This window comes from Eumetopias jubatus, unplaced genomic scaffold, assembly GCF_037043125.1.
Source record: "Eumetopias jubatus isolate StellerSeaLion01/CBP00866 unplaced genomic scaffold, mEumJub1_p1.0 scaffold_5, whole genome shotgun sequence".
Taxonomy (NCBI): Eukaryota; Metazoa; Chordata; class Mammalia; order Carnivora; family Otariidae; genus Eumetopias; species Eumetopias jubatus.
Window position 1 is genome coordinate 103,274,625 of NW_028274811.1, and position 13,415 is coordinate 103,288,039.

Below are 13,415 nucleotides of genomic sequence, written 5' to 3' on the forward strand. Positions count from 1 at the left end.
CACAGCTTTGTAATACAGCTTGAAATCAGGCAACGTGATACCCCCAGCTTTGTTTTTCCTTTTCAACATTTCCTTGGAGATTTGGGGTCTTTTCTGATTCCATACAAATTTTAGGATTGTTTCTTCCAGCACTTTGAAAAACGCCATTGGAATTTTTATCAGGATGGCATTGAAGGTATAGATTGCTCTGGGCAGCATAGACGTTTTAACAAAGTTTATTCTTCTTACCCATGAGCATGGAATGTTTTTCCATCTTTTTGTGTCTTCTTCAATTTCTCATGAGTGTTCCATAGTTCCTAGAGTATAGATACTTTACCTCTTTGGTTAGATTTATTCTGAGGTATCTTATAGTTTCTGGTGCTATTGTAAATGGAATCGATTCTCTAATTTCTCTTTCTAGAGTTGCATTGTTAGTGTATAAGAAAGCAACTGATTTCTGTGCATTGATTTTATATCCTGCCACATTACTGAATTGCTGTATGAGTTCTAATAATTTGGGGGTGGAGTCTTTAGGATTTTCTACATGAAGTATCATGTCATCTGCAAAGAGAGAGAGTTTGACTTCTTCTTTGCCAATTTGAATACATTTTATTTCTTTTTGTTGTCTGATTTCTGTTGCTAGGACTTCTAGTACACTGTTGAACAATAGTGGCGAGAGTGGGCATCCTTGTCGTGTTCCTGATCTTAGGGGAAAGGCTCTCAGCTTTTCCCCATTGAGGATGATATTCGCTGTGGGTTTTTCATAGATGGATTTTATGAACTTGAGGAATGTTCCTTCTATCCCTACCCTATACTCTGAAGAGTTTTAATCAGGAGAGGATGATGTATTTTGTCAAATGCTTTCTCTGCATCAATTGAGAGGACCATATGGTTCTTCTCTCTCATCTTATTAATGTGTTCTATCACACTGATTGATTTGCAAATGTTGAACCACCCTTCCATCCTGGGTGACCAAAGCCCACTTGGTCGTGGTGGATGATTCTTTTAATGTATTGTTAGATCCTATTAGCTAGAATTTTGTTGAGAATTTTGGAATCCATATTCATCAGGGATATTGGTCTGAAATTCTCCTTTTTGTTGGGGTCTTTGCCTGGTTTGGGGATCAAGGTAATGCTGGCCTCATAGAATGAGTCTGGAAGCTTTCCTTCTGTTTCTATTTTTTTGAAACAGCTTCAGAAGAATAGATATTATTTCTTCTATGAATGTTTGGTAGAATTCCAAAGGGAATCCATCAGGCCCTGGACTCTTATTTTCTGGGAGGTTTTTTTGATCACTGTTTCAATCTCATTACTGGTTATTGGCCTATTCAGGTTGTCAATTTCTTCCTGTTTCAGTCTTGGGAGTTTACAGGTTTCCAGGGAGGCAACCATTTCATCCAGGTTGCTCAATTTATTGGTATATAGTTGTTGATAATAATTTTGAATAATTGTTTCTATTTCCTTGGTGTTAGTCGTGATCTCTCCCCTTTCATTCATAATTTTATTAATTTGGGTCCTTTCTCTCTTCTTTTGGATAAGTCTGGCCAGTGGTTTATTGATCTTATTAATTTTTTCAAAGAACCAGCTTCTAGTTTTGTTGATCTGATCTACTGTATTTCTGGTTTCTAATTCATTGTTCTCTGCTCTAATCTTAATTATTTATCTCCTAATGCATGCTTTAGGCATCATTTGTTGCTTTTTCTCCAGTTCTTTAAGGTGTAAAATTAGTTGGTGAATTCGGGATTTTTCTATTTTTTTGAGTGAGACTTGGATGGCTTTGTATTTCCGCCTTAGGACCACCTTTGCAGTATCCCACAGGTTTTGGACCGATGTGTTTTCGTTCTCATTGGTTTCCATGAATTGTTTAAGTTGTTCTTTGTTTTCTGGTTGACCCAAACATTCCTGAGCAGAGTGGTCTTTAACTTCCAAGTGCTTGAATTTCTTCCAATTTTTTTCTTGTGATTGAGTTCCAGTTTCAAAGAACTGTGGTCTGAGAACATGCAGGGAATAATCTCAATCTTTTGGTATCAGTTGAGATCTGATTTGTGACCCAGTATGTGGTCTATTCTGGAGAAATTTCCATGGGTGCTTGAGAAGAATGAGTATTCTGTTGTCTTAGGGTGGAATATTCTATATATCTATGAGGTCCATCTGGTCCAGTGTGTCATTCAAAGCTCTTGTTTGTTGATTTTCTCCTTAGACGATCTGTCTAATGCTGAGAGTGGAGTATTGAGGTCTCCTACAATTAACGTATTATTATCAATATGACTCTTTATTTTGGTTAACAGTTGGCTTATGTAGTTGGCTGCTCCCATGTTAGGGGCGTAGATGTTTACAATTGTCAGATCTTCTTGTTGGATAGACCCTTTAAGAATGATACAGTGTCCTTCTGTGTCTCTAGCTACAGTCTTTAGCTTAAAATCTAATTTGTCTGTTATAAGAAGTGCTACCCCAGCTTTCTTTTGAGGTCCGTTGGCATGGAAGATGGATCTCCATCCCTTCACTTTCAGTCTGGATGTATCTTTAGGTTCAAAATGAGTCTCTTGTAGACAGCATATGGATGGGTCCTGTTTCTTTATCCAATCTGCAACCCTGTGCCATTTTATGGGAGCATTTAGGCCATTCATGTTGAGACTGATTATTGAAAGATATGAATTTATTGTCATCATGTTGCCTGTGAAGTCCTTGTTTCTATAGATCGTCTCTGTAAATTTCTGTTCTATATCACTCTTGGGGTCTTTTTCCCCTTATAGGATCCCCCTTAATATTTCTTGCAGGGCCAGCTTAGTGGTCACATATTCTTTCAGTTTCTGCCGGTCGTGGAAGCTCTGCATCTCTCCATCCATTCTAAATAACAGTCTTGACAGATAAAGTATTCTTGGCTGCATGTTCTTCTCATTTAGTACCCTGACTATGTCTTGCCAGCCCTTTCTGGCTTGCCAGGTCTCTGTGGATAGGTCTGACATTATTCTGATGTTCCTCCCTCTGTACATAAGGAACCTCTTCCCCCTAACTGCACTTAAGATGGTTTCCTTGGTTCTAAGATTTGCAAGTTTTACTATTACATGCCAAGCATTGGCCTGTTTTCCTTGATCTTGGGAGGGGTCCTCTCTGCCTCTAGGACACGAATGTTTGTTTCATTTCCCAGATTAGGGAAGTTTTCAGCTATGATTTGCTCAAATATATCTTCTAGTCTTCTCTCTCTCTCCACCCCCTCAGAGATTCCAATAATTCTGACATTGGAATGTTTCATGGCGTCACCTACATCTCTAATTCTGTTTTCATGGATTTTAAACTGTTTCTCCCAAGACCCCTCATTTCCCTTCTTTTCTATCAGTTTGTCTTCTAGATCACTAATTCATTCTTCTGCCTCATTTACCCTAGCTGTTAGAGTATCTAAACTAGATTGGATCTTATTGATAACATTTTTAAGTTCTGCCCGTTCAGCTTTCATTTCTGCCCTGAGAGACTCTGTGTTGCCATTAATCGATTTCTCCATTCTAGCTATTGTCTTCATAACTGTTAACCTGAAGTCCATTTCTGAAGTCTTGGTTATATCTGTATCCATTTGTAAATCTGTGGCAGAAGTTACAGTCTCTGAGTCTTTCCTATTTTGGGGGTTCCTCCTCTTAGTCATTTTGTGGAGGGGTGGTTGAGGGAGTATACAGAGTCCAAATTATTGACCACAACCCAAGCAAGATGCACCCATTTTATAGGGAGCTTAGGGTTGTCGGCCTCTTGTTCTCCGAGCCTGTCTTCTGGGGGAGGGAGGGGCCTGCTGGGCTGTTACTCAGGCAACCCTATTTGGGCAGAGTTGCCCTGCCCCCTGTGGTGGGGGATGGGCTCAGTGAAAACTGGTTTTTTAGGGCTTTTGTTCTCTGGCGGCTTTCCCTGGAGGCTTTCCCTGTCTCTTCCCAGAGTCAGAGCAGAAGAGACCGTTTCCAACCCTCTGCCTCAGAGCAGAGAGATCGCAGTCTGTTCTTCAGTGAGCTCTCCAGGCCACACTATCTCCGTTTCTGTCTGTGCTGCTTAAAACTTCAGCATCCTGGGTTGTGTGCTCCTCAGCAGCACTCCCAGTCCTCACCTCCAGGTCGGGGCATGTCTCTGCCCTTTGTGCTTCTAAAACCACCAGCCACCCCCATTTGCACCCACGGCTCTGCCACTCCAGGTTTCAGTCCGAGGGGGCTACCCTAAAGTCCTTTCCCCACCACGAGTGGTCTGCGAGTCTGTGCCCGGCCCCCCGCATGGGAGGCTTTCACTCACCAATGGTGTAGGATCCCCATGGCTGGGCTCCCTCCCCCTTCTGTTTATCTTCCAATATCTGCCTGCAGAATCACGACTCCCTGCTTCATACCTCGAAACCAACTGCCTGTGATATTCTGCTTGGAGAGATCCAGATCTATCTTCTTACATCTCAGGCTGATTTTGTGGGTGTTCAGAGTGGTCTGGTAGATATCCAGCTCAATTCAGGGGACTGGGTGGAATAGGGTCCCCTACTCCTCCGCCATCTTTTCCCTTCTACCTCTAAAGAGTTCTAACAAAAGAGATCCCATGACTTAATCAGTGGTGGGGTAGCATGGTGTCCTAGGTAGGGGTCAACAAAAGTTTGAGTGCTTGCAGTCTGCCGGGCACTGGAGACATATCATTGACTGTCTCTGCCCTCATAGTACTCATAGACTAAAAGGTAAATGAACAAGAAATAAATAACTATTAAATCATATTAACATAGTCACCATTTGGAAATAGGTAATGCATAGCTTGGAGCAAAGCAGTATGTTATCAGAAGCTGGGAGTCAGCTGGTATGAAAACTGCCTTAGTTCTGACCCTAATTCAATGTGCAGTCTTGAGTAGTTCACTTCCGCCCCTCCTTCATTCAGTTTTATCATCAGGAAAATGGGAGTTTTGGCTTTGATGACCTCCAAGCTTGTTTGCAGCTCTGTGTATCTGTGGTAAGGTTTAAAAGCATCCCATTCATGTACACCCCCAGCCCCAAATGAAATCTTTTTCCTGAAAAAAGAAGATTCCCATAATCCCTTTTATAATCTCCGAGACTATCGGCTGAGTCCTAAGGATTAGATATACAAGCCTATTAGTTTTGCTTGGGATGCCCAGCACTAAAGATGCTGGCTGTCTGCAACTATCAAAGGCTACTTCCTTCTCATGGAGGATCTTGCCTGGCACAGAGGTTAAGAGCATGAATTCTAGTTGGACTGTTTCAAATCAAGTAAAGGAGTCTCTTTCACTTACTGAGTGATCTTGGGAAAAACACTTAATCTCCTTGGGCAGCAGTTTCCTCATCTGATACATGGGTAACCAAGAGAATAATCATACTCAACAGATAATGTTGCTGTGGAGCCACAATGAGATAATGAATGTACCCAGAATGTAAGAAGTACTATGTGAATAAGAACTATCATTACTACCTTAAGAAATGAGCTCAGAGCCCCTTGAGTGATGATGGTACACTGATAACAGGCAATAGGTGGAGCCCGAAATCTGGCTAGGGGATTTTGCCAAGGAGCATTAATAAGGGAACACTGCTATTTACCATAGACCATGGAAAGGAAAGGAAGACTCTAGACTTGCGATCAGAGGGTCTGACATCTGATTCTGGCTCTATACTGACTCACTGAGTGACATTGGTTAAATCAGCCCATCTTTCTGAGTTTCAGTTAAGTTGGGACTGTGAGAAGTCAGTGAGGTCACATAAATGACATGGCTTGGAAAAGTAGGAAGAGCTTTTTCAATGTGAACTCCTGCTAAGAAGACTGCTTTCAAAGGCAAAGATGTTAGTGCATGATCCCTTCCTAGGCTTTCTGAAAATAGTGACACCATATGGTATGGATGGTTCACCATTGCTTATCACAAGGCAATGAGAAGAAATGCAGACTTGATGCAGTTTTACTAGCACTCTTCCTTTTAATAAGTACTTTTTTCTGGATGTTGTCTTCCTAAGATGGTATGAACCAGAGGAAGTATAGTGTTGACTCTTGGAGACCACTCCAAATGAAGGCTGGAACTCTGCTCCAGTCCATTTCCCTTCACCTCCCTGTGCTGTTGGAAAGCCGAACTCTCATCCCTACAGGCATCAAGCACCTCCCCTGGGTGTCTGAGTTTCCTCTCCTGTGCTCTCACCTGTGCCAGCAGCCCCAGGGAGAATAGAGTCTGACTTCTGGAGTCACTGCATTTGGTAATCAGAGAAGACACAGTCTGAGGACTCTATCTCCACAGGGTTTTGTTTCTTTTTTTTTTTTTTGGTCTCAACTTGGGTTCTTATTTGTAAAACCTGCTAGCTCATTGGCACTCAGTCTAGCTCATTGGCACTCAGTCTTCACCCTGCACAAATTAACCAAAATTCCTTCAGTCCATCTTTTTCAACCATTGACTGTCTTTCTTCCACACTTTAACCTGTAAACTATGAACACTAATAGAAATGGTTTTGTGTGGAAATTTCTTTGCATAGTGGCTTTTGTCATATCTGTTAAGAGCCAATGTTTGTTGAGCTTCTGCTTCAAACAAAGCAATAGTTGGGGCTCTAGAATGTACAGCTTTGTGGAACATGCAGTCTCTATCTCTGAGGCTCTTACCTTATCTCTTGAGAAATTCAACATGGATACAAGAAAATCGAATTTAAAATATAGGTCAATATGTGGTGAATTCCAAAGGGACGGTACAAGTGGTAGTTTCTACAAGGATGTGAAAATTTGGAAACCCATGAGTCAGATCCAGCCCACAGATTTTTCTTTTTAAAAAAATGAGTTCTCACATCATCTCTCTTTATCTTGAAAAAAATCAATAGATTTGGCAAACTGGACTAACACCAGAGCACCTCACTAGCAGAACAGTTGCCACCTTTTAGGCAGGGTAGGACTTGCCAGGTCTCATAGCCCCTACGATCCCACAGTGTCCTCATCTGTACCTTGGCCCACTACCCTCATTCACCTTATCCACCGGACTCCTGTGGACATTATAAGTTCAAGAACATGCTGTTGTGGCTCAGAAGACTGAGAACTCATTTTGGGCTGGATAAGATCTCATGGACATATGGAACTTCTCAAGGCTACTTAAGTCTAGGTAGGATTTTGGTAGACAGGAGAGGGCTTTTTAAACAAGGTATGATCAGAGGCATTAAAAATAAGTATACATCCAGGAGGCAGCAAACAAACCAGCAGGCTGAGCAGAGGGTCTGCGCAGAGAAGCAGTGGGAGTAAAGAGTGGGAATGCAGACTATGTATGAAGAATTTAGATGACAGACTGAACTGACTATGCTACCACTGAAGATCTCCTGAATGTTTTCAAGCTTGAGAATACCTTGAGGGAAATGATGTTTTAGAAAGATGCATAGGCTAATACATATGAAGGGTTAGAAAAGAAAAGAGAGGAGAGGCAGCAACATCACTTCAGAGGCTGATACAGAAATCCAGATTTGAGGACTAAAGGTCTATGCCTGGCTGAAAGCATCAGCATTGAAGGGTAAATGGCAGGGAGCAACTGTGAGGGAAGGGCTGCCAGAGTCTATAACTGATGGACATGCAAGGTTGAGGGAAAGGGAGGAATCACTTAAGAATGCATTGACCAGGCCTGTGGGAGAAGGAGATGTGCTGGAAGCATGACTTCAGGAAAGACTGTATCATCCTTTCCCCAGGTGTGCAAAGAATCTGCTCGAGGGCCCTTCCTCCCCAGTCCCTTCAGGAAAGATTCTCATCCAGCCTTTCTTTCTCAGGAAAAAGATGTGACTCCAGATAAAAATCTACTGCCCAAAGTGCAAGATGCTGCCCTGTGGCTGGAGACCTTGTCAGACTCCAAACCTGCCAAATCTTCCCCCTCCACCACCTCCTCCATTGCTGACTTCTTCCTTGCCCTAACCATCTGCAACTCTGTCATGGTCTCCACAACCACAGAGCCCAGGCAGAGGGTAAGGATCACTGAGGGTGCGTGGTGGGATGGATGGGAGGAGAGCTAGGGCAAGGGGTAAAGCCCTGAACAGAGAGATAAGACACTTGAGCCCGTCACGGCATCACCATTCTATCACTGTGAGACTTTCTTATTTTGTCTGGGCCTCAGTTTCCTCATTTTTTAAATAAAATGGAAGAAGTTATATATGAGCTTTCTATGTAGCTTTCAAATTCTGTATCTGTCTATAGGGTAGATATCAAGAGTTAATATTTACTAAGCACTTGTTATGTGTCAGGCTCCATGCTAAACACATCACCTGCATTACCATTTAATCACAACCCCAAAACCCTAGGATTTATGTCCTTGGATTTCACAAGTGAAGACACAGTGGCTCAGAGAGTTTGAACAACTTAACAAAGGATATATGGTTAATACACAGCAGAACCATCTGTACAACTCCATAATAATATCATGTTATACTGGTCTCTGCTTTTATGTGAGGGCAAAATAATAATAATAATAATTAACACCATGGGTGAAGTTCTGCCAATTTAGAAATAATGCAGCTGGATAGCCATTTATAGAAGTTTATACTCTGAATCATTTTTCAGTACTAAAGATAGATTGATCTTCAATTATCTACAAACTCTCACCCAAGCTTCCTTATGAGTGACTGATGAGAATAATTGAGTGTTATAAGTGGTGGCTATGAAATCAGGAAAAAGAAGGTTCACCCAGGTACAAAACCAGAGCCTCCCATTATTATACCTTGATCCCAAACCACTCTGAACAGTCATTCCAGCCACTGAAAACTCACCAAGCTATCAAAAATTTTTAGGGAGGTTTGGGAAGTAGGAAATGTTATCTGAGAAATTAACTCTATTTTCAAGAAAGGAAGAAGTACAATTTGGGAAGAACAGCATCCAACTTCAATTTTCAAATTAATGGGGATACGTAAGCTGGCAGGTAGCTCAGGAGTTCAATCTCTGGAGCCAGGCAGCCCCAGATTTGAGTGCAGCTCTATTACCTACACACTGGGGGTCATGGCCAATTTATTTAACCTCTTTGTGCCTTGGTTTCCTCATCCAGAAGTTGGGATAACATAGCAACCCCTAGAGTTGCTAGGGAGGGTGAGATGAGATGCTGAATGCAAGGATAAAGCAAACAAACCATGGTAAGGACCCAGATAATGTGAACCCTTAATATGGGTCTGGCTTTTGTCTCCTTTCTTTCCTTTGTCCATGACCAGAGCAGGATGGTAAAATTGAGCATTACCAATCCCTAGAATGTCAGGGCTGGAAAGAACTATCTAGCCTAATTCCTTCATGCTATAGGTAAGTGAGCTGAGGCTCACAGAAGAGAGAAGACTTGTCCATCATCACTGAAACCCCTTTATTACAAAATGACCTTCATATTCTTCCATAAAACAGCTGATATTTTTTCCAACACTGAGAGTTAATGTTCCACTTCCCTTCTTTGACCACAAGGTCACCATGCCACCTTCGACCAAGGCTCTGGGGACGTCCCTGGAGAAGATTCAGCAGCTCTTCCACAGATTGAAGCTTTTGAACCTCAGCCAGTCATTCTCGTCTACTGCACCCTCTGACACTGACCTAGGGGAGAGTCTGGGGGACAATATGCCTACCACAGACTCAGAAGAGAGAGATGATGCATCTGTGTACAGTGGAGGCTACTCCACCGACGGTGGCTACAGGAATAGCACATGCGACCAGGGCAACATCCAGGGGTCTGGATTGGATGCTTCCTTGGAGGAGGTGCTAGAGGCCCCAGCTCTAGGCCTCGCAAGCCCTGAACTCTATTATGAGGCTGAGAGCCCTGATGAGGCAGCCCTGGTGCATGCTGCCCATGCCTACAGCTTCACACTGATGTCCCGGACACCTGAGCAGGTGACTGTGCGCTTGCCCCAGGGCACCTGCCTTACCTTCGATGTCCTCTGCACCCTGGGCTTTGACTCTGTCAGGAAAAGAATGTCCGTAGTTGTGAGGCACCCACTGACGGGTGAAATCATCATCTACACCAAGGGCGCAGACTCGGTTATCATGGACCTGCTGGAAGACCCGGCGTGTGGTGAGTCCCACCTCACCAGGGCTCTAGGAAGAGGGTTCCTTGGTTTAAGAGGCAGCACAGAACAGTAATAAGGAGCTTGAGTTATAGTGTCACCTAGTCCAGCAGATCCTAATATGAACAGAGGCAACAGATGCTTTCCTCAAAGCAGGTTCTTTTTTTTTTTTTTTTTAGTTTTCTTTAAAGATTTTATTTATTTATTTATTTGAGAGAGCGAGAATGAGAAAGAGAGAGAGCACATGAGAGGGGGAAGGGTCAGAGGGAGAAGCAGACTCCCCGCTGAGCAGGGAACCCGATGCGGGACTCGATCCCGGGACTCCAGAATCATGACCTGAGCCGAAGGCAGTCGCTTAACCGACTGAGCCACCCAGGCGCCCCCTCAAAGCAGGTTCTTTAAATCATGCTGCATTCTGCATCTCCTTGCCCTGGAGAATTACAGTGCTCATGAGCTTATTAAAGACTTAGGACAGTCTTACACTGGAGAAACCTCTTTAACTTTATCCCAATTTCTGGTTTTTCAAACTCAGTTAAACACAGATTATCCATATACAATTTTTTTTCTGCTGTGACACCCATTAACATACCCTAGAACATACTGCGGTCCTAACTCTTAGTTTGGGAGAGAAGCCAGCTGAACCCAGAAAGGGAAGTGACTTAAGAGAGGTACACAGCTAACCAGTGGTAAATCCTAGGCCCAGGTATTGTGAATCCCAGTTCAGAGCTTTTTCCAAGCCACCAGAATTCTGTACCAGGCTCAGTTTTCTCTGGGAAGCCTCAGGTGTGCCTCTTTATCATCCTTTTCCCCAGCCTCCCCCAAATGGATTTTCAAAAACTTGAGCCAAGCCAGAAAAATGTTCCAAAGTCCCTACATATCAGGGTCCAATTTTGGAGCAGCATGAATTAGTGTGCAGCCATTTCCTGATTGCTAACAAGAAGAAGTTATGGGGCTATGATTCTCCCAGGATAGTAGATTCCAGCCAAGCTTTAGAATTGCCCAGGCAGCCCTGTGCCTCCTGTATTATCAGCTATGGATCAAAGCCAAGAGGTTCATGGGGATTGATGAGTGTTTAGAATGGGAAGAGAACTAATTCGGTCTCCTTATCCCCAGACTCTGGCAGACAAGTGAGTTCAGTGTTTCTGAGTCAAGGGAACCACGGCACTCTATCCCTGGGCAACAGCCATCAAAGCTCCCCTGGAGATGTTTTGGTTTTGTTTCTTGTTTTGTTTTGTTCCTCACCTGATTCCAAAATGGATTAGAGATGCTTCCAATAAAAGACGCATACACAATATTACTATAAGAATTGAGAATCAAAGCTTTGAAAAGGAGAGAAGAAAATAACCCTAGGTGTAATATATTTACAATGTTTGAACATTCAATTTGACCCTGAGGTTCCTGGTAGGCTGAGCAAAAAAGCAACTCCAAGGCACACAGGTAGAAGGCAAAAGGGACTCATCTCAGGGAGGTAATGTCTTTGAAAATAAAATATTGTAGATAGTGCTCAAGGAGACAATAGTGCTCAATAAGCACAAAGAGTGTGCTTAATGCACCAGGGAAAAAGTAGTATCTGAAAAATGAGATAATCTTTAAAAGGATTTTTATATTGCATAGAAACAGCCTTGGAATAGCATCATGGGAAAAATCAGAGATTTGTTGGACTTCCTTATATTTATTTTACTGTAAGGAATTGTATGTTTAGTTTTGCATTATATGGAGGGAATAGATGAGGTGCACAAAACCTGCTTACTACCTAGGGCCTCTAAAGATTACAGTCCAGCCCTGGTAAAGAAGGATTTGGAAGGCTTTTCCCAGCTCAGCTTTACACAGTGCCACATCTGATCAGTGATATCTGTGACATCTTAAGTAAAGGAGGTAGGGATGGCATCAATCCTGCCCCATACTCACCAACCCAGGCTGAAAAATTCTTTTTATCTGATACATAAAAGTACTGGGTTTTCAGGAGGAAAAGATAAAAGAAAACACATCAGACTTCATAAAGGGAACTTTGAGCAACAGGATGAAATTTTTTTTCATGCTAGATTTATAGGAAATGCAAAAAATACTTTTTCTAGGGCCAATTTCCTATTATAGAAAGAAAGCCTAACTCAAAAAACCCAATGTGATGAAGAACTTAGCAATGAGATTCAGATCTATGGCTATCCATGGTTGGTATAAAGACTGAAGTAGATGACAGAGGGGATCATGGATGGTATGTCTAAGACTTAGCAAACAGTTGATCACCCAGGGCTAAACTAGCTACATGGAAAACACCTGAGGTAACAACAAAGATTCAGACTTCTGTCCCCTGATTCAGCAGGGCTTCAACTGGACCTGGGAACCTCTATTATTTGTGTAAGTTCCCAGGTGATTCTGATGCAAACACATATTTGGGAACAATACCTAAGACAACCCACCATCCCTAAATAGGACTTTTCTCAGCCAAGCTTTTGATGATCAGATATAGAAAGCAGAGAATTTAATGATTCCTGGAGTTATCATGGGACATCATGGGACATCATGACAACGAAGAGAGATCTTCCATATTTCTGGGGTGGGCTATAAGGGGATTCTTCCTCACTCTTACAGAGTGTTAGAAACAAGGATCCCCAAGCATTTGTACATGACCTCATGGGAAACAATAACTCTTTGACAGTAACTGACACGGATGTGGAAAAGAAGATGAGGAAAATCCGAGCCAGGACCCAGAAGCATCTAGACTTGTATGCAAGAGATGGCCTTCGAACACTGTGCATCGCTAAGAAGGTAAAAATAAATTCCTTCTTTAGTAGCTATAAGGCCTCAACCCTGAATCCGTCTTTTCTATTTCTTTTTAGAAGACCATTAATATTGGTTGTTTTAATATTTTCAAAATTAGCCATTCTGACTCACCACAAAGACCCAGGATTTTGATAATTATGCTGCAACAGAACTCTGAATGGCAAGGTTCCATATCAGTGTGGCTTTGTTGTTTCCTGTTTTTCACTATATATACATATAATTGGTAACCCATAACTCATAAAATAATTTTTAAAGTCATAATTTTACCTTCAAAGTAGCCTTTTTAAATTTTGCATTATTTGCCTAGATTTGAAATTTGGGAGATACTATGTGATCACATAAAAATCTAGATTTCTGGTTTCTTTTAAAAACTGAGAGGATCTGATGAACAGGTCTCCATTCTTGAACAGCAGCTAATAGCTAGAGCCTTGTAGTAGCTGATCACTTTGATGAAGGGTATATTCTCCTATGTTCTGCAACTGGTCACAGGCCCTACCTTCCCCATTGCCTTGCCCTTGGCCCAGCTATAGTCATGTAATTACCCACCTCTCACCCTACAGACCTTTGACTTTGCAGACCCTGAAAGGGAGGCAGGCAAAGAGATATGAATCCCAGAGTAGGGGTATCTAATAAGGAACCTAAAATCAGATAGGGGAGCTATGGTGACATGCATTTCTAG

At 42.3% G+C, this 13,415-nt stretch overlaps 1 protein-coding gene across 3 annotated transcripts in view; it reads left to right on the forward strand.

Annotated features, from left to right (window-relative positions):
- Positions 1–13,415, forward strand: part of ATP10B (ATPase phospholipid transporting 10B (putative)) — a 125,784-nt gene that overhangs the window by 67,869 nt on the left and 44,500 nt on the right. For all 3 annotated transcript variants that reach the window (XM_028106505.2, XM_088023477.1, XM_088023478.1), the window contains 3 exons: positions 7,703–7,894; positions 9,363–9,963; positions 12,612–12,721. In XM_028106505.2, the coding sequence (XP_027962306.1) occupies positions 7,703–7,894; positions 9,363–9,963; positions 12,612–12,721 (903 nt within the window). The remainder of the gene's footprint in view (positions 1–7,702; positions 7,895–9,362; positions 9,964–12,611; positions 12,722–13,415) is intronic.